The sequence below is a fragment of the Aspergillus pseudotamarii genome, assembly GCF_009193445.1.
Source record: "Aspergillus pseudotamarii strain CBS 117625 unplaced genomic scaffold BDV38scaffold_137, whole genome shotgun sequence".
NCBI classification, from domain to species: Eukaryota; Fungi; Ascomycota; class Eurotiomycetes; order Eurotiales; family Aspergillaceae; genus Aspergillus; species Aspergillus pseudotamarii.
Genome location: NW_022475151.1, coordinates 1 through 20,234, shown reverse-complemented (window position 1 = coordinate 20,234; position 20,234 = coordinate 1). Strand labels below are relative to the sequence as shown.

Here is a 20,234-nt window from a genome sequence, read left to right as displayed (position 1 = left end):
ATAATCATTGGCAACCTGTTTTTATCGTCAATAGAACATAGACAAAGCTAGGAATCGATAGAGGTATAGCAAATTATACCCCATTTATTTTTCGGGAGGGAAGTAGTTGCAAGGAATTTTGTGCTCAATATACGATATACGTTATACTTGCTAGCCTTATACATGTGTTTATAACGTAATATCCTCGCCAAAATTTGTACAATGGGCATATACTTTTTTGGAATCATAGGTTGTGTGTTGTGATAACCCATGAAGTTACACTCTGTTATTGAAGACGGTGTATGTTAGCCCAGTCTATCAATTCAATGATTATTATAGCCAAATGGCGCTAGTGCAATTCAAGAGAATATGTAATTACTTGTGTTCTCCCTGGCCTGGTAGATGGTTTGGTAGCTAGGGTAATTCAAGAAATATTTGTGAGTAACTCTATAGGTATCTCGGGTCTAAAACCAGGAATGTGCTTATGGCATCACCTCAGGCTGAGATTACGAATCGGATATCGCTGAAGTAAATCCCTAAATAAATAGCGACGTATACCCAGCTTTTCGTCTATTGACAAAATATAGAATCGCACTTTGGCAACCAAGGCAGCTCAAGGGAAACGGCATATATGACGCCGCACTTACTATTATAAATAAGAGCTCTTTGTACATAGACCGAGTAACGAGTCAACAGAGATTTTGATCATGTTTACCCAACTCTGGTGTTTCTTATATACCCGTACAAGGCTAGCGGTTCAATGTTAACATCTTTGATTAGCAGGGGGGGAGGGGGGGTTTACGTATGATTGCAGGGGTTGTTCTTAGCCGCACTCTGATATGTGTGATTGAACTCTAGGTATTCTTGAATATTCAACAAGAATTCTAATAGAGCAGTTGTCATATGATGACTCGGAGCGAATGGTGGACCATTGGGGCACATTCCTGCAGCGCAGTAAATTGAAGCAAACATCATCACATATGAACACTTCATCAAATGAGATCAATGGAATTGTCCCACACCCGAGGGTGGCGTACTCCCCAGTCACTGTTTCCCTGTGAATGGTAGCAATGTCTCTATGAGCTATTATGTATTTTACGTCATCTACGGAGTACAGTACATTCCTCCTCTTCCCAAAATATGAAGGGAAGGCAGAAGCAGACACTAATAAAATGACATAAAATTGGAAGCATGCAGAATAAAATTATATAAGCATCAGGGTACTCTGATAGAGGTGTAAGGGAGCAAGAAGTAAAAAAATAATAATATAGCAGCGGATACTCATAGGTGGCGTGAATTAGACGCACATGAATGGTTCAATAGCCTCTAGAGACATGTTACCATCGCACTGCAGTGCGCTAAAGGCTCTAGTTTGGGCATTTCCAAACAAATCCTCTACTCTACCAAAGGTTCTATTTTAACCAATACCCCAGTCCTTGCAGCGCGCTATGCATAATTCCTTCCAAATGGTCCTATAGAGTACAACAGGGGCGGGGTAGACTGATGAACCAGGATTAGATCCTCTTTAGCCCTAGCCCCTCAAAAGCGAAGTAAGATTTCTATACGGCACACAGAGTGACCTCTCAGCTGAGAAGGAACTCTTCTCTACCTTTATCATTTCTGAACTGGACGATATACTAGGGTTTGATGGAGGCTCGGGCCGCTACCTTATTTCATTTCTCCGAACCAATAAAAATTGCGCAACGGTCGACTCTACCCACTCCAACATAGATATAGTTACATTGTTACTAGTACGGATTAACATAAATCATTTGGTTTGGAAGCCTAAGAGCGCATCATGCTGGAAGAATACCAGCCATGTCCTGCACATCTATGGAGCGTTCTTGATAAGTTTTTAAGCCAACGACTACGTGGTCCATTCATGGTGTTCCCGCCAGTTCGGTGTCCAGTCACATAATGGCACGTGGTAACGTTCGAAGATATCCCCTTGACGGTTCGGTTAATGACAACTGTTGTTTCCTCCATTGGTGAACTTGGAAATATATGTATACGGCTGAGACCGCTTGGCTGCCTTCTCTAGTTCTGCGGTAGCTCTCACTAGCAGTGTATGCTAATGTAACATAACTGTTGCCGTCCTGGCACGCGCCTATTTTCGTAGTCGTCCTCTAGCCTGAGGTCGTCAAAATAGTCTCCACCAAATGTTGAGCCACAATGTAAATTTTGGGGTTGCACTTAAGGCAGCACGATGAAAGTCAGCTTTTTCTTTTTTTCTTTTTTTCGCCATGTCATCTGATATGCAGCTGGGATGGTTATAGCAAGCAACTCGATGTGAATGACACACAAATCCTGGCTTTTCATAGGTGAGAATGGGTTGGTTCTAGCCTTGAGAGCCTCTCAATTCACGGCTGGCTTTATTTACACAGGGAAGTAAGTTGCCAGGGTCAGCTTAGTATTGAATATGTCCCTGCTATAGCAGTGTATACCCACCACCAACTTGGAGCCAATCCCAGAGTACCAAAAACCGGATTAGGGCATCACTATCGAGTCATGTTTCCACTTAATTATTAGATTATCGGAGTAAGTGAACGCTGATGAAGTAATTCTCTGTCATGTGCCCTCGCACGACTGATTCTGCGCTTTTAGATCCTATGAATGAGCTATTTATGTCTTTTGTAAAGCGTAGGTTTGTGCATTTTTCTTTCATCGCATTTCCCTCATGTGTATATACATCGACTTCATTTGAGAGATCCCGTTCAGTTTCGGAGCTAGCAGTGGCAATGCTTTATTCTTTGTCTGTCTTTCTGGCATTTGCCTTGATGTTAGGTAGGCCGTCGGTTGACTCAATATGAGTATTGACTGATCTCTACCAGTTCCCTCAACATGGGGCCGTATCATCACTTACATGCCCTCTGCAGGAGCTGGGGTATCATATGGATTTAACGTACCTGAGAATACAGCATCCAATATCAACGGTACTATCTATCTTCGATTGAGCGCTCCGTCTCATACAAAATGGATAGCACTCGGCCAGGGCGAGCGAATGGCAGGGGGGAGCATCTTTCTCATCTACGCTTCGCCTGATGGCAGCGTTACACTCTCCCCACGCAAGGCATTTGGCCATCTTGACGTCTTCCATGACCCCAATATACAGGCTCACCTTCTTGGGGGTTCTGGAGTCCATGACGGTGTAATGACAGCAAATATCCGTTGTGATAACTGTATGCACCTAGATAATGGGGATAGCATAATGGGAAGCTCTAGCTCTTGGGGTTGGGCTATGTGCCATGGATATCCATTGGTGTCCTCGGATGTTGCTTTGAGGATCCATAAGCACGATGTTCACGGTAGCTTCACCCTGAACTTGAGCGCAGCCATTGGCGGCAATTCATCGAATCCATTTCTCGACTTGACATACCCGCATCACGATGTCACCCCTTTCTCGAAACAGCATGTGATTGATGATGGTTTGCTTTACAGGAAACGTGTTGCACATGGCGTGATGACGCCAATCGCCTTTGTGTTGATGTTCCCTGGCTTTGGGCTTCTCTTGCACATATACCCATCTCGTCACACTGTTCTGTGGATGCATGCTCCCATGCAACTTATTGCAGCGTGTGTAGCATTGATTGGACTTGGATTTGGAGTCTCCGTATCTATGGATCTTAAACTGTCCAAAGGCTACCACCCCACTATAGGTTATGTTTTGGTCGGCGTTGTCGTTATTATCCAACCAGTCTTAGGAGCTGTACAGCATCTGCATTATCGAAGATCAGGAGGAGCCACCATCTACGGTGTCTTACACCGCTGGTTTGGGCGCCTATTATCAGCCATTGGCATCGTTAATGGTGGACTAGGGTTTTACTACGCGTATCAGCATACGGAGGATATCCCACCAATTCCACCGATAATATACGGCATGGTCTGCGGAGGCGTATGCATCTTGTATGTTTTTGTGGTCATGTGGCGTAGGGAGAAGACGAGATCGCAAGCTGCTATCACTGAGTTTCAGACTGGGTTCTTCCAGAAAAGGAGCGGTTTGGAGCAAGACAGTGACAAGTTTGACAGTGCGCGATCAAAATTTGTTGAACCTAGCAGTATCTCTAAGAAGTGTTGACTTTCATGATCACGCAAGATGGCCTTGTTGCTATGGTGACTTTGGTATTACTAGGAAATATGTTTATCTCCTGATAGATTCAGGATCCTTCTATACTTCTCTCTGTTGGTTACCTGCTTGCCTTGATATTCTGCCGAAATGATGAGCTGGACATCCTTAGGTGCAACAAGTTCTTATTCACGTAATATATATAGGAGTGTCTTGCGGGGGTTTGAATGAAGGCGTACACAACACGCGGTCTGTATTGCTTGAGAAATGGTATGCCTCACAAAAATTCAAATATGAGATATGAATGTACATGGGATGAGAGAGAAAGGATTCTAAGAATCAATTGTCCTTTGAAAAAAAAAATTGCATGTAAATAATACGGCATGATTTAATAGCAGCCTGAGGCCATTGATAGGGCCTGGTTAGTCAGCGGACGACGACCACCTGAAACCAACGACAGTGGGATGGGCTCAGATCTCCCATTGAGGCTCTCGTGAACTTGCTTCTTGAATTGAAACTGTGATCTGCTGTCCCGTGGTGCATGTGACCCTCTTCTCATACTTCGATACGTCCCGATTTCCCCCTCCTCTGACCGCCGACTGAAGCAGCTCTCCGCGACCGCAGCGTACTCTTCTCCCCCTCCCTTCCAATCGGACCCGCTGTCTAGCCCGACCGATACAAAGCGCGCTCGATCTATATCCACGAAGATATCTTTCGTCCTCGCGGTAGCAGTCGAACGTCCCTCGGCAAACTCAATGCAGCCCTCCGCCCCTATTCTCATTCGCGACAGGTGATACGCATACCGTTACGGCTAGATGGAGATCTATGGCGTCCGGATATAACTCAACGTTCTCGGCGACGTCGACCCAGCATCGTGCTGTGGGAGATGGGCGATCATACTCCAGTCTTGATGATGGCTCTGTGGATGGCAGTTGGCCGGGGCCCGCTTCGAGGTCAGGGAGAAATGCTCGATCGGAGTCTGGAGGTAGTGCGACCATCGGCTTTCGGGCAGCGCCGTCGTTGGCCCCCTCGTCTGGGTCTGGAGGGCCAGGTAGCTTCAGTTCTGAACTGAAAAGCATGAAAACATCACGGAGCACAACACCGCGGCCCGATGCTACGTTCAGGCGAAGAGGGAGCAGCAACGTCGAGCCCGACGACCTGTCAAGTACCGAGGAACGCCAGGCTGCGATCCGAAATAAGATTGCGAAGGAGATGAAAATTAAAACAGGGACGGAGAATATGCTCGAGGCATTGCTGGCCAAGAATCCAAAACAAACTAAGGAACAGAGATTAAAGGTGGAATCGGAGTTGAGCTCGTCAAATCGAAAGCTCGCCGAACTCCATCACGAACTGGAGGAGGAACTACTACGTGCGCAGGCGCCGTCCACTCCTCCGCGAAGTCGCCTATCGTCTCTATTCCAAGGTAGCTCCATGCGATCACCCTCACACAGCAATGTGGAGTTGGATGAGGGTCAGCCGGAGGATGGAGAGGCGGAAATGGAGTCACCGACATATGTACTTGCAGAGACGTTACAAGCACTGGAGATTGAGGGCATGTCACCAGACTACTATGTTGAACGTGCAAATAGCCTTGTTGAACTCTTCAAACGACATCCCACTTTGAAGTATGACCTAGCGTGGTCTGTCTTCGGTTTGCGCGTTCAGGTCATGCTCCTAAGTGACAACAAGGAAGTCGTGGCAGCTGGTTACAGGTTGACTCGCTATGCCATTGCGGATCGGAAATCCCTCCAGATTATCCGTTCATTACACACGGACGAGCTAGTAATCTTATCTCTTGTCAAAGAGAGCAAAGCAAGTATTGAGCGTGAACAAGCCTTGAAATTTGTCAGGGCTTTTCTGGATGTCAAGGATGGTGTGCGTGAAATTTCGCGCGCTGTGGTGCGGACTATTGTCTCCGTTGCTGAGCATTACGAGGATCGCCTCAGAAACATCTCGATTATGACCCTCGCCGAAATTCTAGTTAAAGAGCCAGAGCTTATTGCCTATGCTGGTGGCTTTGCGACATTGCATGACGCCTTGGCAGAAGGGACATTCGGAGCTTCCGAGTCTTTAATAGCGAGCTTTCTGCATGTACTTGACACTCCACAGAGTAGGAAGCACCTGCGGGGAGGGACCGAGCTCGAAGCTGTTCTTGCACCCTTTACCGATTCACTAGCAGACAGCGTTCGCAACGGCCGGTTAAAGTCATCCGCTAAAGCTATATCGGCAATGCTCAAGACATGGCCGGGCTTAGTAGTCCTCGCAAGGAACGGTGGAAAGCCTTTACAGTCGCTCTTGGAATCTTTGCACTACCCCGACTCGCAGGCCAGAGATCTGATCATGGAGCTTTTGTTTGATGCCCTAAGAATTAAACCACCTTCATGGTCTTCATCTTTCCTTGCGGGTCGACGGCTCACAACTTACGGCAGAGTCTCAAATCTTCGCTCAGAGACAGACACAAAACAATACCGCGGGTACTACGACGACAATGAGAGTAGATTTGACTTAACAGCACACTTCTCTACCCTCATCCTGGCGACCTTAGTGGATGCAGGGTTGTCTAAGGTACGCGCCCCTCTTTATTTTGTTTTGTATTGGCTCTATTATTGCCGGCTTTGCTAACAGGCATAGGCGCTCTCTGAGCTCATCGAGGATGAAGAGGATTTGTCTCTCAGACGCAAAGCAACATTGCTCTTAACCGAAGTTCTAAAGCTAGCCCAACACTCTCTGCCACAGGAAATCAGCTCCAAACTCCAGGTCCTTCCGCACTTATTGCCTGCCGCAATCAAGTTTGATGTTGACAACCATGATGTTTCCATGGCCACAATTTATCAGATCGAGAGCATAAACAGAACCTTAGCCCGTTCGATTGGTTTCTCGAATGGGGCTGGGCGATATAGTGTGGATGTTGATATCTCCGCCTCTCTTCTATCTAGTGACCAAAGTAAAGACAAACTGAGCCCTACAATGGATGAAACTCAATTTCGCAATGCGATTCTAGAAACGCATGTCTTGAACACAGTGAACTACCTAAAGTGGAAGTGGGATCTTATCCACCGCATCGTCGAGGGACCCCTGACGAACCCCAAGAGGCTAGATGAGGCGATTAAAGGATCCAAGTTCATGAAGCGACTCATGGGATTCTATCGGCCTTTCAAGTACAGGTTTTCTATGCTTCCGAATACTAAGCCAAACCAACGCTATGTTCGAACAGGTTGCGCACTGATGCGCACCCTAGTCTCGATTCCCGAGGGCACAAAGTATTTGGCTGAGAACAAATTCCTTAGGCAGGTTGCGGAATGTCTTGCTCAAGTAGATCGCATGAGCGGACTTACATCCTCATCTCCTCTCTTCTCGCGAGAGCAGATGGCTAACACACTGAGTGGAGGGTATTTTGCCCTGCTGGGCACATTAACCGGCGATGCCAACGGGCTCGCTATGATGGAGCGGTGGCACATGCTCAACATGTTTTACCATATTATTGAGCTACGGGATCGAGACGATCTCATACAGACTCTTTTGGGCAATATGGATTACACCCAAGACAGCCACCTGAGAGTTATGCTATCTAAGGCTCTTACGACCGGCTCAAAGGACATTCGTATATTCGCAACCAAGCTGCTCCGGAAATACGCGGTGGGGAATGTTCCGCTCTCGCCACAGATGGCCATAGGCAATGCAGACTGGGTCGTCAAGCTTCTTGTCACCCAATTGTACGATCCTGACGTGTCTGTATGCCAGATGGCCGTAAAAATTCTCGAAGAAGCATGCAACCATCGAGACTATCTCGAGTTTGTGGTCAAGTGCAGGCCATCCCTAGACCACCTGGGTGAGATCGGCGCACCCTTGCTCTTGCGCTTTCTATCCACCTCAGTAGGTTATCACTATTTAGATGGACTCGACTACATCACACAAGAAATGGACGACTGGTTCCTGGGCCGGAACGATGCGTATGTGGGTCTTGTGGAGGCCGCTCTATCACGGGCCTACGTCGATCAGCCGCGAAGAGGCAGTTTTGTTCCGGAAGACCTTGTCGATCTGCAGGACATCGGGCTGGTCCCACCGCATTTTTACCGAGAGCTTGCCCGAACCGCGGAGGGCTGCAAGCTTCTTGAGCAATCGGGTCATTTTAGCGAATTCGCCTGGACAATCCGTGATTTTAGTCTGGATGAGGAAGACACCGAGGTTCTGCTCAAAGTCAAAGGCTGTCTTTGGGCTGTTGGGAATGTTGGCTCTATGGAATTAGGCGCCCCTTTCCTGGAACCAGATATTGTTGAGCGCATAGTTAAGATCGCTGAAAGTGCTGAGGTTCTAACGATGAGGGGAACCGCGTTCTTTGTCCTTGGTTTGATCTCCCGCAGTCGACATGGTCTCAAGGTACTGAGGGATTTTGGTTGGGACTCTGCTTTCGATCAGAAGGGAAATTCTCTAGGACTGTGTCTTCCCACCGATTTCAATAAATTGTTCCTGGTATGTTCTACACTATTAACAATTCGAAGAATACCACAAGCAGACGCTAACACCTCTAATCTTTGTCAGGTGGACTTTCCTTCACATTCAAGAAATCGAGAATCCAAACGCATATCTCAAGACAAGTTCAAGGAAGCTGCCACCGATTCAGATCCCACCAACCAAAAGATCATAAAGCTCATTGTCGACATGGGTAACACCGTCCTATCCAAGCGAGCAGCGGCGGATCTTCATAGGTACATAACCCGTAGTTCTCAAGCCATGTCATCTACTCCAGTCTAATCCCGCTAATCACTGCTATCTTCCTATAGCATAAAGTCAAAGCAACCCGAACGATTCCACCAGCCACACCTATTCCGCAAAGCCCTCAGCATCCTCGAAAGCCATCACTTCCGCCTTCCTGCCCGACGCTTCGCTCTGGACTTATTCGATAAAAGCGTCATGCGACGAATAGTAATGGAGGACGACTCCGATACCGACTCAGAAGTAGCCTCCTCCCAGGAATCGGGCTAAGCTAAATGAACGTATTAGTTTTTCCAGTCCCTCCCGCCGCCGTCAGCTTACAATATAAAACCGAAGTAACATCCCATATCTCATCCATCTATCCCGCAAACCCCTCCCTCGAAAGCTATCCTTCAGCGGACGGCATCACTGAGAGAAAACCTGGGACAAGACACTTGCGCCGTGAGACGCTTCCACATTACGAGGTCAAGAGTACCAGACCCAGTATTCCACCTCACACACAAAAGCGTTCACCTCCACCGACGCTTCGTTCTCGACCCAGCGCCATATGGGAACTAGGAACTCTTCCTCGCCCCCTCCATCTCCCTCTGTCAGAGTTATGTTATACCCCACAGTATCATAGAAACAACAAATCCATATACATACATGCATACATACCCTGAATCTGGATCTTCAACAGCTTATTATAGCTATCTTTAGTGCTCTGTTTTGGTACGGCGTTGGATGGGTTTTGGGCTCACGAGCAACGAAAGGATGTTAGCATGTGATATCTTTCTTTCTTTTTATTTTCATGACTTGCCCTCTTCTTACTTGCCTTGCTTTCAGTAGCCTTTCTTAGGTTGTTCAGTGAGGAAGAAAGAAGAAAGAGAAGGAGCACATCAACCAAGGAGACAAATTCATGAACAGGACCCTTGGGTGTGACCCTTTATGGATTCTAAAAATGGAAGCCTGTCTTGGTCTCATTGTATTGTATATACAACATGAGTATCTACGTATGTGGAAAACTACTTACCTTTTCCCTATTTTTGTTTCGTTTCCCTTCTGAGTAAGGCTCTTCACTATGCTCACTCACTACCAAATGCATTTGGAAGGCTCCTCCTAGGGAATTTAGGCTTGTATTGTGTACGGCACTACATCTTGTGATTGGGAATTTTATTCAGAATACTGGAGCTGGATTTCTTGCACCTTGCTACCCCAAAGAATCTGACCTATACCAACTATTTAGTAATACTTCCTAACGTATTGGACCAACTGACGTAGTTAGATCTCCATTAAGCATCGCCCCCACGGGTGGTTCCATTAATGTTGCACCTTCAGTGCAGTGGTTTTGCGGTAGTCGTCCAATCCGGCTTGGCCGTGATCATGATCAGTTTCATCTTCCTCGGCCCCGTCAAGTGAAAGGAGCTGGAACCGATTGAGGGCTGAAACAGATTTCTTGGATGGCACCTGTGGCTCTTTCTTCAACCCATTGGTAAGCTTGGGCAGAGGCTCAGCGCACTCATCCGGATAAAATGCAATCCTCATCCTTTTGTATGTGAGTCGAGACATCATGCAAGAGCGTGCAAACAGTGCGTTATGTACGGAATTGGTGGAAATGTAAGCGTTTCCGTTCTTAAATTTGACTGTGATGACGATGAGGTTATAGATGTGGTCGAGGTCCTTCCGAATAAGCCATTCCGTGACGTTGGGGTGCACATTGTATAGGACAAGATTGCGTGAAGCTCCGTTGTTGATCTTAGCCCTGACGAAAGGGGGGAGGTAAAACTGGCGGTCATTCCAAGATATCTCCACCTGTCATCAATGTTAAACATATTAGTCGTAAACTACCTTGGCGTTGGGCAACGTACACGCTTTCCAGCAATGCAAACCCCGTGACATTTTGCATGTTGAAAGAATTCCTGTGCGTTTGCCTCCTCGACGAACGAAATGCTAGCCATGCGCTCCCGCGTTCGAAGGTGAACATGGAGAAGAGCGCCACCCTTTATGGCTTCAACAAGATCTCTGTGAGCAACACGATCGGGGAGGCCACGGAGCAGGATGGTTCGCTGAGGGGTTGAAGCTATCGACGACCCTGAGATTCCAGAGGAGCCTTCATAATCGTCCCTATCACTATCTTGGGAAGCTAGCAGGACACCCTCTTCATCGTCATCGTCGTAGCTTTCCCAACGCTTGTGGTCGTTGGATAGATTTGCTCTTTTAGGTGATGGAGTTTTCTTGCATACAAACGGGCTTTCAGTGCACACCTTGCTGCTATTCTGATCATCGGATAGAGGTGGTGAACCATATATTAATATCTAGGTAGCGAGGTCAGCAAAATGATGACGCTGAGGAGAAGTGGAACCTGACATCGAGAGTTTCCTGAGACAATCCGCCATACAAAAGCGACTTCTTTAGCTTTGCTGTGGTCATTCAGTCAGAAATGAGCGTAGTGCAGCATAGGCATAGTGCTATGCAGACATGGGTAGGGAACGTACCGAACTGAGTTGATGCTGCAAGCTGATTCAACGTCAGCTCGCGAAATCTCTGCATTTCCTATCAGGGGATGTGGTAGCCTTCTTGGCAGTACTCACTAGATCTTGGTACTCTGAGTTCGCGATGGTCACCAAATCTGAATTCGTAGAGCTTTTGTTTTCCTGGGACAAATGCTGTTTTGGGTTTGTAGTCCCAAGAATGAGTAGATCATCGCTACAATGCAAAGTGTAGGTTATTGGACTCACAACTTCTGCTCTAACAAAGCATGGCATTAGTAAATACATAAAATCACGGTAATATAATTCACAAGTTGACCATTCTGGAGAAAAAAGAAACAGAGGAAGAAGGCAAGTCCGCAATAGACAGACGGGATGTGCTAATATACGCAAAAATACAAAAGAAAGCCTTCAGAGACAAGAGAACCCCTAATGCTCACCTCTGTAGTAGAGATTCAAAGTGATGTTTCTCAACAGTAATAAATGAAGAAGACATGGTAGCCAATTCTCTGCCTACAACCTGATTTTGATTTAGTACAAGGTGGGCCGAGAACAGTAGTGAGAAAGCTTACCTCAGAGAGACTAAATAATAGAGATTGATTGCACTGGTCCAACTTAAAATGAGAGAAAAGTGACAGGGACAGTGAGTGAGTAAGTGAGTAAGTAAGAATCAGGAAGAGAGACAGAAGAAAACATGCAGCAAAAAGAGCTGAAAGTCTCGTGCTTTCCTCAAGACATATCACAACGTCACCCCACGTTACTTTTACAGGCGCGATCAACGAACCAACTTAACTTCACCTCTTAGGCCTCCCCCTTTCCTGATAAAGTACTTGATACTTTCAGAGAGTGTTTAGCTCTTCTCCACTCGGGAGCTGAGCTCGATCACTTCCATCCTATGAGCGACCAACACAGTAGAATGCACGCAGATGATATGCAAGACGGCCAGAAGACAACATGCATGGCCCCTCCTATTATGAAATGTTGGTCATGATGGGCACTCACTCATGTTGGCCCAACGAGGCGAAACCCAAGGAAGAGGAAATTACTGGTTAGACTAATTAGTATATCCTCAACCTGAATCCTGTCAACAACGTTGTGTGACGGACGCATAGCCACTTGGGTGGCGTTGGACAAAGAAATTCGAGCCCAATGTCTCTGTGCCAATGCGCGCGGCACCGGGATCGTCCCGGTCTGAAGTATTGGCGATACGCTCTCAACGACGCAAGGCGCCTAGGTTCTTGTTCCAGTGCTATCCAGGGCTGAAAATGGATCTGCTTACCGCTCACCTGGACCAACGGTTCAAGCCTTTTTTTTTTTTTTTTTTTTTTTTTTTTTTTTTTTTTTTTTTTGTTTTTTTTGTTTTTTTTTTTTTTTTTTTTTTTCAAAAGGAAGGGAAAAAAAAGTTCTTTCCGCATTTCTTAGTCTTAATCTTGAGATTCTGTCGCCTTCCCTTCGCAGCTCGAGGTGGAAGGAATGTACGCTATATGGATCGTCGGCGCATACTGCAGCCAACGTCTAAATTACATGAACAGGTGTTTAAATCCTCCAGTCGGCCTATATATCCCGATCGTACATGAGCCACTTCGAATACTATCCGACTGTCAGTCCCCATGGTTGATGCCTGTACATGCATCTATCACTGCGGATGGATGTACAAAGCAGGCTCCGCCTGGGATAGGAATATATGGTATATCCAACTGCTGGATCATAAACCGTCTCTATCTCCGATGGGATTAAAAGACAGTATAAAAGCCTGAGGAAGGCACTTATGTTAAAGACAGCTCTGGTGCACAGCCGTTAAGCTCTCAATGCAGCCTTGTGGCAGGGGGTTCAAGTGCATCCATGGCCAGTAAGGACACAAGCCAGGCAGCAACCATCTCAGCACAACACATCAAGTTTGCCAAGCTACTTCAGATTGATTCCTGATTGCCAATAAGGAACTGTCGCTAGCCCAAAATGGTGAGTAGAGCCACCGCAATTGCACGCATGTTTCAACAAATCTCTAGAGTGTCACCCAGTATCTCTAGTTGATTCAGGAGTTCGTCCCTCAACCTCGTCTTCGCTTGCGCCCTCGGTCTGTGGCTCCGGTGGTATCCTTGGGGGTTCTTGCTCGGCTTGAACATTCAGTCGCTCTTCTATTATTCCTTGTCGCCTCGACCGCAGGATTTGAACTCCATTAGCAGCCACCTGTGCTACGAACATAGCAAGAAAAATGCCTATTACAAGGGTCTGCGGAATATAAGTTTCGGAATCCTGATTTTCTGCCAGCTGTTGCGAATTATCAGTTGACAAGCCGGCAGAGCCGAAGGTAACAGAGAACGACATGGAAAACGGGGTGAGATACGTCGAAACCCTTGATGACGAGAACGGTACGAATGATGCGACCGGGCCCATTATGACCGGGACTAGAGCAAAGACGAGGAGAGGGACGGCTAGTCATAATGCAGAGGCAATGGATGGCCGGGATCGAGCCGTCCTAGTCAGATAGTGCATGGTGAGTAACACATCATTGCCGAAGGTTTTCCGAGTTGAACGATCAGCGGTACATACCATTCACGAGATTCCAGCTTTCTTACCCAACGTGCAGTGATCTTTAATCTTTCTCTGACACTGGTTGTCGATAGAAGCGTATACTTTTCCTCTTCCCAGACAGGTAACACGCTAGCAAACCACCAGGGAAAATGTGAAGCTTCCGTTGGAATATCACCATACGCTAAAAGCACACGAGGATGGAGCCAAGGAGCGGCTTGGCTGTGTTGCTTCCTTACAAAGTCCAAGCCCAACTGGAACAGCTGCTGTGTTGACATAGATTCTAGTGGCTGCTCACCCGAACCATCCGCGACTGATGTCTCCAAGGCCTCCTGATTCTCCTCTTCTATTACCGAAATATCATCCACGCGCTGTATCCTGCCAACATAGTACATGTCCAGCACATATGAACTGAGCACCTTAAAACGGTACAGCCCAGTAGCAACCACTAGGCTTCTCCCATCGGGGAGCAGCTCATAACGATCGATGACCAAAGCCGTACCATACTGCATGAATTGAGACCTTCCAAGTCCTTGCTGGAAACGACCGGCACGGTTAAGCATGACCATGCCGAATCTACGCTCCCTACTTTGCATGACTCTTTGCATCATAAGCCGATAACGTGCCTCGAACACATGCAGAAAAGTTGGCATTGTTGGGAGAGAAAGTGAGCTGACAAACAAGGGAAGTGTTGCTTCGTTATCGAGTGCAGTCACTTCCTGGGTACTTGTGTCTCTTCGTAAAGCGACCTGTTCAGGGAACAAGGTCTCCATGAGGTCAGAGATTCTCTTGTTAGAAGGCTCAGACTTCACTGTCGACGCCATATTCAGTTTACGGCGACAGGCAGGGCATAGGTCAGAGTGGTCCAGTACCATTGCAACACATCCGCGACAGAAGGTATGGCCACAGGATGTTGTCAACGGATCTAGTATAAGCGAATAGCAGACCTGGCAGTCCAGCTCATTCCGAACAGCGTCCTTAAGTCTTTCGAAACGCTGGTTTTCTTGGTTTATAGGCTCGTACATCTCAATTTTGAGATCCGACGCATCATAATCGAAACGACCGCACTTGACTAGGTCGTACATACCGTCTAGTAATCCTCCCGCAGCATCTGCACTTTTCGCCACCGTTCCGGGCTGACCACCTCTCAACCCTGTCCATGTCACTCTGAAGCCACGTCCATTCTGGGAAGACGATTCCGAGCTAGCATTGGCATTGCAAAGTACCGCATCAAAAACATCCACCAACCTACCCAACAACACGTCGGTCCCACAGTCACCTAAGCAGTGTTCCCCAGCACAACCATCATTTGTACCCCAATGGCATGTGAACCCCTTTTTGCGTTCGTCGCTCGCCGGATATGTAATCCCCGTCCGCGCATGAATTGGCGGCAAGCAAGACCGACATAATGTGTTCCCACATGGAAGCCGCAGCGGCGCGTGGAGAGGTCGCGAGCAACAAGAGCATTGAACGAGGCGGATGAGAGCATGAACTGTAGCCGTCAAACCCGAGCCAGATATATCCGATGAGGGCGAGACCGATGACCTTGCTGTCAAGTGGTTTGTGTCATTCCGCGGGGAGAGCGGAGATGTCGCATTCGCGGGACATGGTTTGTCTTCTTCCATTGAGCCCGAGAATCTTGTGCTTGATCTCAGTGTAAATTTAATATACTAGGTACGTGTGGAGGAATGAATACTTGTTATTAAGGATGAGATTAGTTAATCATGTTAGCAGTTGTTGTTGGTTGTGGAGAAGTGGAAGTAGTCAGGTCTATTTATTCTAAACTACTGGTTATAAATAAGACGGAGTGTCTTCCGACGTCCCGGCACTGATTCCTCTGGCTTGCCTAATTTAACCGTTTCTAGCAGATGGGGTCTGGGCATTTGTTCTACACCAGTTTACCCAGCACGCTAGTAGTAGCAGAGGTAGTAAGCTGACGGGAGCCACCTACTGCTACTACCTACTAACCAAGACAACATCTGATCATCTCAGTTAAAGTCGTAATCTTGCATTTTCTGGTGGACATCTTGGTCACGTGACATCAAATGTATTCCAGCTGTCCAGAACCGTTAAACAACCACAAAAAAGAGACCCAAAGACATAATATAAGATAACATCCGGATGGCTCTCTTCTCTGAACAGGAAAAAAAATATTGGGTGATATTTGAGATACCTGGCCTATACTAAATCCAGCATCGACAGAGCCAGTAGTATCGCACCATAACAATTCCACCCCAGCGACAACCAGATCCGAACCATAACCGATTGCCCTGGAAGCACGCTCCAAATCTCCTCCCCAGTACACCTGATAGATACCATTCCGCGTCCTTTTTTGTATTCCCGTCGGTCGTCCGTAAAATGGGTCTTTTTTGATTTGAAGGCCGTTTAACGGTAAGATTTCTGGTACCTGGCGCGGGCACCGCGACCACCGAACTTCTTGGGCTCCGTGCGACGGTTGTCGGCAACGAGCAGTGTGCGGTCGTACTGGACAAGAGCCTGCTTCAGCTGGTTCTTGGAGTGCTCATCGACGTACTTCTGGTAGTAGGCGACGAGGGACTTGGCGATAGCCTGACGGATGGCGTAGACCTGGGAAGTGTGACCACCACCGGAGACGCGGACACGGATGTCAACACCGGCAAACTTGTCGGCACCGACGATGAGGAGAGGCTCGTAGACCTAGATTTCATGTATCAGGAGGGGGTTGTTCCGTTTGGGTTGTTCATTTTCCTTGATTTGGCGTACCTTGAAGCGGAGGATCTCAGGCTGGACCAGAGAGAGGGGCTGGCCGTTAACCTTGATGAGACCCTTGCCTTGCTGTAATGATTCTCAGCATTTGTTCCTTTTCCATAAACCGTTTCTTGCAAAAATCGAAATAGCAGAGCGCATCTGTCGCCGGTTCAAAACATCATTCAATCACCATCCTCTTTCTCTCTTCCCGATGAACACTCTTCCCCTCCTCTTTGAATATATCGTGATGTAATGTCTTTTCTTTTCTCCGTTCTTCCAATCCACTCGAGCGATAATTTCTCCCCGGACGACCATACACAGTGCGACGGGATAGACAGAAAGAGAGAGAAAATTGGTTGCATACCTTGCAGTGGGCGACAGCGGTAGCTATAAAAATTCAAGTCAGCAATTTTATTTCTTCCCGCAAACACCCCCTTTCAATACAGAAAAAAAAAATCCCATCAGGCACAAATTCTTACCCGTCTTCTTCTTGCCGAAGCATTGCACACTCGGGACGGAAGCCATGGTGATCGAATGGCCCTGATCGGTGTCGGGAAGGGGAGTGTGGTGAAGTTGTCGTCGTCTTCCTGTTATTCGAATCTGCGGTGATGGGGTTCAGAATCCGTGCGGGTGACTTCGCTTAGTGCGACTCCGCTAGGGCTTGCCGCTGGTCACGTGTCACGTGATGCTCCGCCGGGGCGGCTGAAGTTTGGGTCTCCATCGGAGGTCGGGATAGAGACTTGCTTTGCGCGATTGTTGGTTTGATATCCGCGGGGACGGGTTAATTGGGTTTCTTTTTATAGTTCTTGGATTTGTCTCGATTGATAGAAAGAACTGTCACCATGTCGCAGACTGTTGGAAAGGTAATTAATTCCTATCAGTGATCTCTTGACATCCCATTATCAATGTCTATGTTTGTCTCTACCGGAACCTATCTGCGATGACATATCTACATTGCAGCACATGGATTGAACCCTCCCATCGGACCGGAACTTACTCAATGCTAATACAATGGATTGTTATAGACCCGTCTCGCCTACTCTCGGGCCTGGCATCATGTCGACGTCGGCACCGACCCGCGCAGTCTCGGCCGGCTTGCTTCCTCCATCGCCCTCTTCCTGATGGGCAAGCACAAGCCTATCTATGACCCTTCCACTGACTGCGGTGACTATGTCGTCGCTGTGGGCTGCCACGACTTGAAGACCACCGGCAAGAAGCGCTTCCAGAAGAAGTACTATACGCACACGACTCGCCCCGGTAGTCTGCGGACCATGACGATGGACAAGATGTTCGAGAAATGGGGTGGCGGTGAGGTCCTACGACGAGCTGTCAAAGGCATGCTGCCCAAGAACCGGCTGCGGGAAAAGCGGTTGGCTAGACTGAAGAGTATGTCTACGTTTTACTTTTACATGATTAACTGCCTTACGGGGAATGGTTTTTGGTCATCGGCGATGGGAGTGATTGGGTGTTTCAACGATTGGAAGATGGATTGCTAACGACAAATACGATATAGCTTTCGAGGGCCTGGCTCATCCGTATGAGGAGAACATTGTCAAGCTCGGGAATCAGTCGGTGATTGCCAACTTGCCGGAGGTGAAGGAAGCGTTTAAGGAGGCCAAGACCCAGGCATAGTTATTTTTTTCTTTTTCCCTTGGGTCATTTCTCGATGGTCTATTGTATTTCTTCGTCTGTAATTTTATGTCTCTTCTTGTTTATCTGCTAGCGCATGGGTGGGAGTTCTTTTGATCTGTTCTGATATAATGTTTGGGCTTTTCGTTCCAGCTCCCGGAAGATTGTTACTTGCATCTACACATATACGGTGCATTTGTACTATACGAGCCAAAGTGGAAGTAAAAAACAAGTGAATGAATGCTATACCCTATCCCAGACTATATACAGTTTGCCTTGGAAACTCCGGAACGTGAGAATCATGTGGTTTACAATTTAGACTTCAGAGAGGACCGCCCAACGGTACACTTGATCAGACCGTTGGGGTCCGACTGAGGAGCGAAGACTTCAGCGTTCTTGCCGGTGTTCTGGAGGCCCTTGTGCCAGCTCAGGTCTAAAGTTTATTTCGTTAGCGACAGCTTCCAAACAAAGTATACCGGAAATGCGCAAAAACCTACCAATCTCGAAATAGTGCTTGTTAGGCAACGAGTATTCGACGGTCTCGACCAGCTGCTGGCGCGCCAGAATCTGCTCTGCCATCTTGTACATGGTGTTCTGCACGCTGGCACTGTTATCCTCGGCAAAGGTCTTGAGGGTGATCTCGCGAGCAGTGGCCCAGGTGGCATCGAACTTGGACACTTGCGAGCGGACCTCATTGAGTCCACTGAAGTTCTTCCACTGCCACGAGGCATCCACATCGGTGCTCAGAATACGATCCCAGGTCTCCTTGAGGGTGGTGTACTCGTCACGCAGGAAGCCCCAGAACTGGGAGTTGGTGCTCTTCAGCACGGTCAGGCCGGACAGAGACGACTTGATCTCGATGCCCTTGCCCTCGACCACGTCCACCTGCACATTCCGCTTCTCCTCGCTGTCGCGGATGAATGAGTGTGGGTGGGGCTTGCCGTCAATGTCCATCCGAGACCAGCGGTGGCAGACGATGTTGACGTGAGCGGCATGGATGTGTTTGTACTTCTCAATGAAGTGTGTGCCGAGGATGGAGCCGAACAGCTCGGGGGGGTTAACGGGGTTCTGTTTGGCGGTAATGTAAATGGTGTTCTTGATGGAGTCGGTTGCGACAATGACACTGTTGTCGGCCTTGGTGTAACTGTAATCCTCGGTTGTCAGCCAAACTTTCAAGGGATCGGGTATAGACCGGAGGTGACCTACGAGGTCTCAATCTCTCCCTCCAGAAGCACACAGACGGTCATCTCGTACACCGTCTGGACACCGGTCTTCTCGTCCTTGTGGACCTTGTAGACGCGGACATTGTCCTTACCGTAGCGGGCTGCTGTTACTGCGGACATCTTGATGTATAGAATTGGAGGTTATAGCAGAAGGTTTGGAGAAATACAAGTGGTATTGAGGATCGGGGACACCGGATGGAATAGAAATCAGCAGTGAGGTTTTGGAACAAGACAAAGAAGAAGTCACAGGACAATTGTCACCAGCTTTTAAATCCTTTGGATCCCGTTTAAATCCCGGAAGTAGGAAAAGAGCGACGGAATGGTCTGATGGGCCTCGTCGGCCACCTCCGAAACCCGCGCTTCGCAACGGCCGCAACCCTCCTTATCTTATCACTGGGCATCTTATCGATAACATCCTTTTATGCTTTATTGCTACGGAGTACAAAACCATTGAGTCTCCCAGGGCTTCGTCCATGGAGATCGGCGTTTGTTCTCTTAATCCCGAAAATGCAGCCGTGGATGGTCTGATCTACATTGATCAAAGGCGCATCACCGACTGAATAATGCCGCAATGGGTTGTCTTTCATACACGCCTCGTACCCGTGATGGAATAACATGAAACATCTCCCTGCCGACAGTCAAAGGGGGCAGTGGAATGTTTGCGCATCGATGATTCTGGGGACCCTTTCTTTCCTTCGGTAGGATACGAAATGGGAGTATGTGTGTTCTGCGATTCCACTACTATTGTGTCGAGGTCCAAAGGAGGGTGGGAACACGCTGCGGAGTAAAGAAAAAGAAAAGGAAATAGAAAAAAAAAAAAAAAAAAAGAAAAAAAAAAAAAAAAAAAAAAAAAAAAAAAAAAAAAAAAAAAAAAAAAAAAAAAAAAAAAAAAAAAAAAAAAAA

The 20,234-nt window shown here is 47.6% G+C and overlaps 7 protein-coding genes across 7 annotated transcripts; 3 read left to right on the top strand and 4 right to left on the bottom strand.

Annotated features, from left to right (window-relative positions):
• Positions 1-2,717: 2,717 nt before the first annotated feature.
• BDV38DRAFT_290957 (cytochrome and DOMON domain-containing protein) lies at positions 2,718-4,054 on the top strand (the record flags this gene model as incomplete). Its single annotated transcript, XM_032061610.1, has 2 exons — positions 2,718-2,763; positions 2,811-4,054. The coding sequence occupies 2 exons, from the start codon at positions 2,718-2,720 to the stop codon at positions 4,052-4,054; spliced, it is 1,290 nt and encodes a 429-aa protein (XP_031906970.1).
• Positions 4,055-4,537: 483 nt separating this feature from the next.
• On the top strand, positions 4,538-9,688 carry BDV38DRAFT_39060 (putative cytosolic regulator Pianissimo). Its single transcript, XM_032063268.1, has 4 exons — positions 4,538-6,607; positions 6,674-8,512; positions 8,582-8,748; positions 8,824-9,688. The coding sequence occupies exons 1-4, from the start codon at positions 4,868-4,870 to the stop codon at positions 9,023-9,025; spliced, it is 3,948 nt and encodes a 1,315-aa protein (XP_031906969.1). The 5' UTR covers positions 4,538-4,867; the 3' UTR covers positions 9,026-9,688.
• A 43-nt stretch (positions 9,689-9,731) lies between these two features.
• BDV38DRAFT_265914 (uncharacterized protein) lies at positions 9,732-11,049 on the bottom strand. The gene is made up of 2 exons (XM_032056402.1): positions 10,603-11,049; positions 9,732-10,546 (listed from the first exon to the last, which is right to left on the bottom strand). Exons 1-2 carry the CDS (start codon positions 10,690-10,692, stop codon positions 10,055-10,057), a joined length of 582 nt encoding a protein of 193 aa, XP_031906968.1. The 5' UTR covers positions 10,693-11,049; the 3' UTR covers positions 9,732-10,054.
• A 2,260-nt stretch (positions 11,050-13,309) lies between these two features.
• On the bottom strand, positions 13,310-15,491 carry BDV38DRAFT_38866 (putative ATP-dependent protease (CrgA)). Its single transcript, XM_032063266.1, has 2 exons — positions 13,774-15,491; positions 13,310-13,699 (listed from the first exon to the last, which is right to left on the bottom strand). The coding sequence occupies exons 1-2, from the start codon at positions 15,375-15,377 to the stop codon at positions 13,660-13,662; spliced, it is 1,644 nt and encodes a 547-aa protein (XP_031906967.1). The 5' UTR covers positions 15,378-15,491; the 3' UTR covers positions 13,310-13,659.
• Positions 15,492-15,496: 5 nt separating this feature from the next.
• BDV38DRAFT_265899 (40S ribosomal protein uS9) lies at positions 15,497-17,122 on the bottom strand. Its single transcript, XM_032056401.1, has 4 exons — positions 16,959-17,122; positions 16,844-16,866; positions 16,495-16,566; positions 15,497-16,428 (listed from the first exon to the last, which is right to left on the bottom strand). The coding sequence occupies exons 1-4, from the start codon at positions 17,002-17,004 to the stop codon at positions 16,138-16,140; spliced, it is 432 nt and encodes a 143-aa protein (XP_031906966.1). The 5' UTR covers positions 17,005-17,122; the 3' UTR covers positions 15,497-16,137.
• A 132-nt stretch (positions 17,123-17,254) lies between these two features.
• Positions 17,255-18,319, top strand: BDV38DRAFT_38873 (mitochondrial 54S ribosomal protein uL13m). The gene is made up of 3 exons (XM_032063267.1): positions 17,255-17,342; positions 17,505-17,865; positions 17,993-18,319. The coding sequence occupies exons 1-3, from the start codon at positions 17,322-17,324 to the stop codon at positions 18,109-18,111; spliced, it is 501 nt and encodes a 166-aa protein (XP_031906965.1). The 5' UTR covers positions 17,255-17,321; the 3' UTR covers positions 18,112-18,319.
• Positions 18,320-18,416: 97 nt separating this feature from the next.
• On the bottom strand, positions 18,417-19,887 carry BDV38DRAFT_290950 (urate oxidase; the record flags this gene model as incomplete). The annotated part of the gene is made up of 3 exons (XM_032061609.1): positions 19,315-19,887; positions 18,606-19,252; positions 18,417-18,541 (listed from the first exon to the last, which is right to left on the bottom strand). The coding sequence occupies exons 1-3, from the start codon at positions 19,449-19,451 to the stop codon at positions 18,417-18,419; spliced, it is 909 nt and encodes a 302-aa protein (XP_031906964.1). The 5' UTR covers positions 19,452-19,887.
• Between the last annotated feature and the right edge of the window lie 347 nt (positions 19,888-20,234).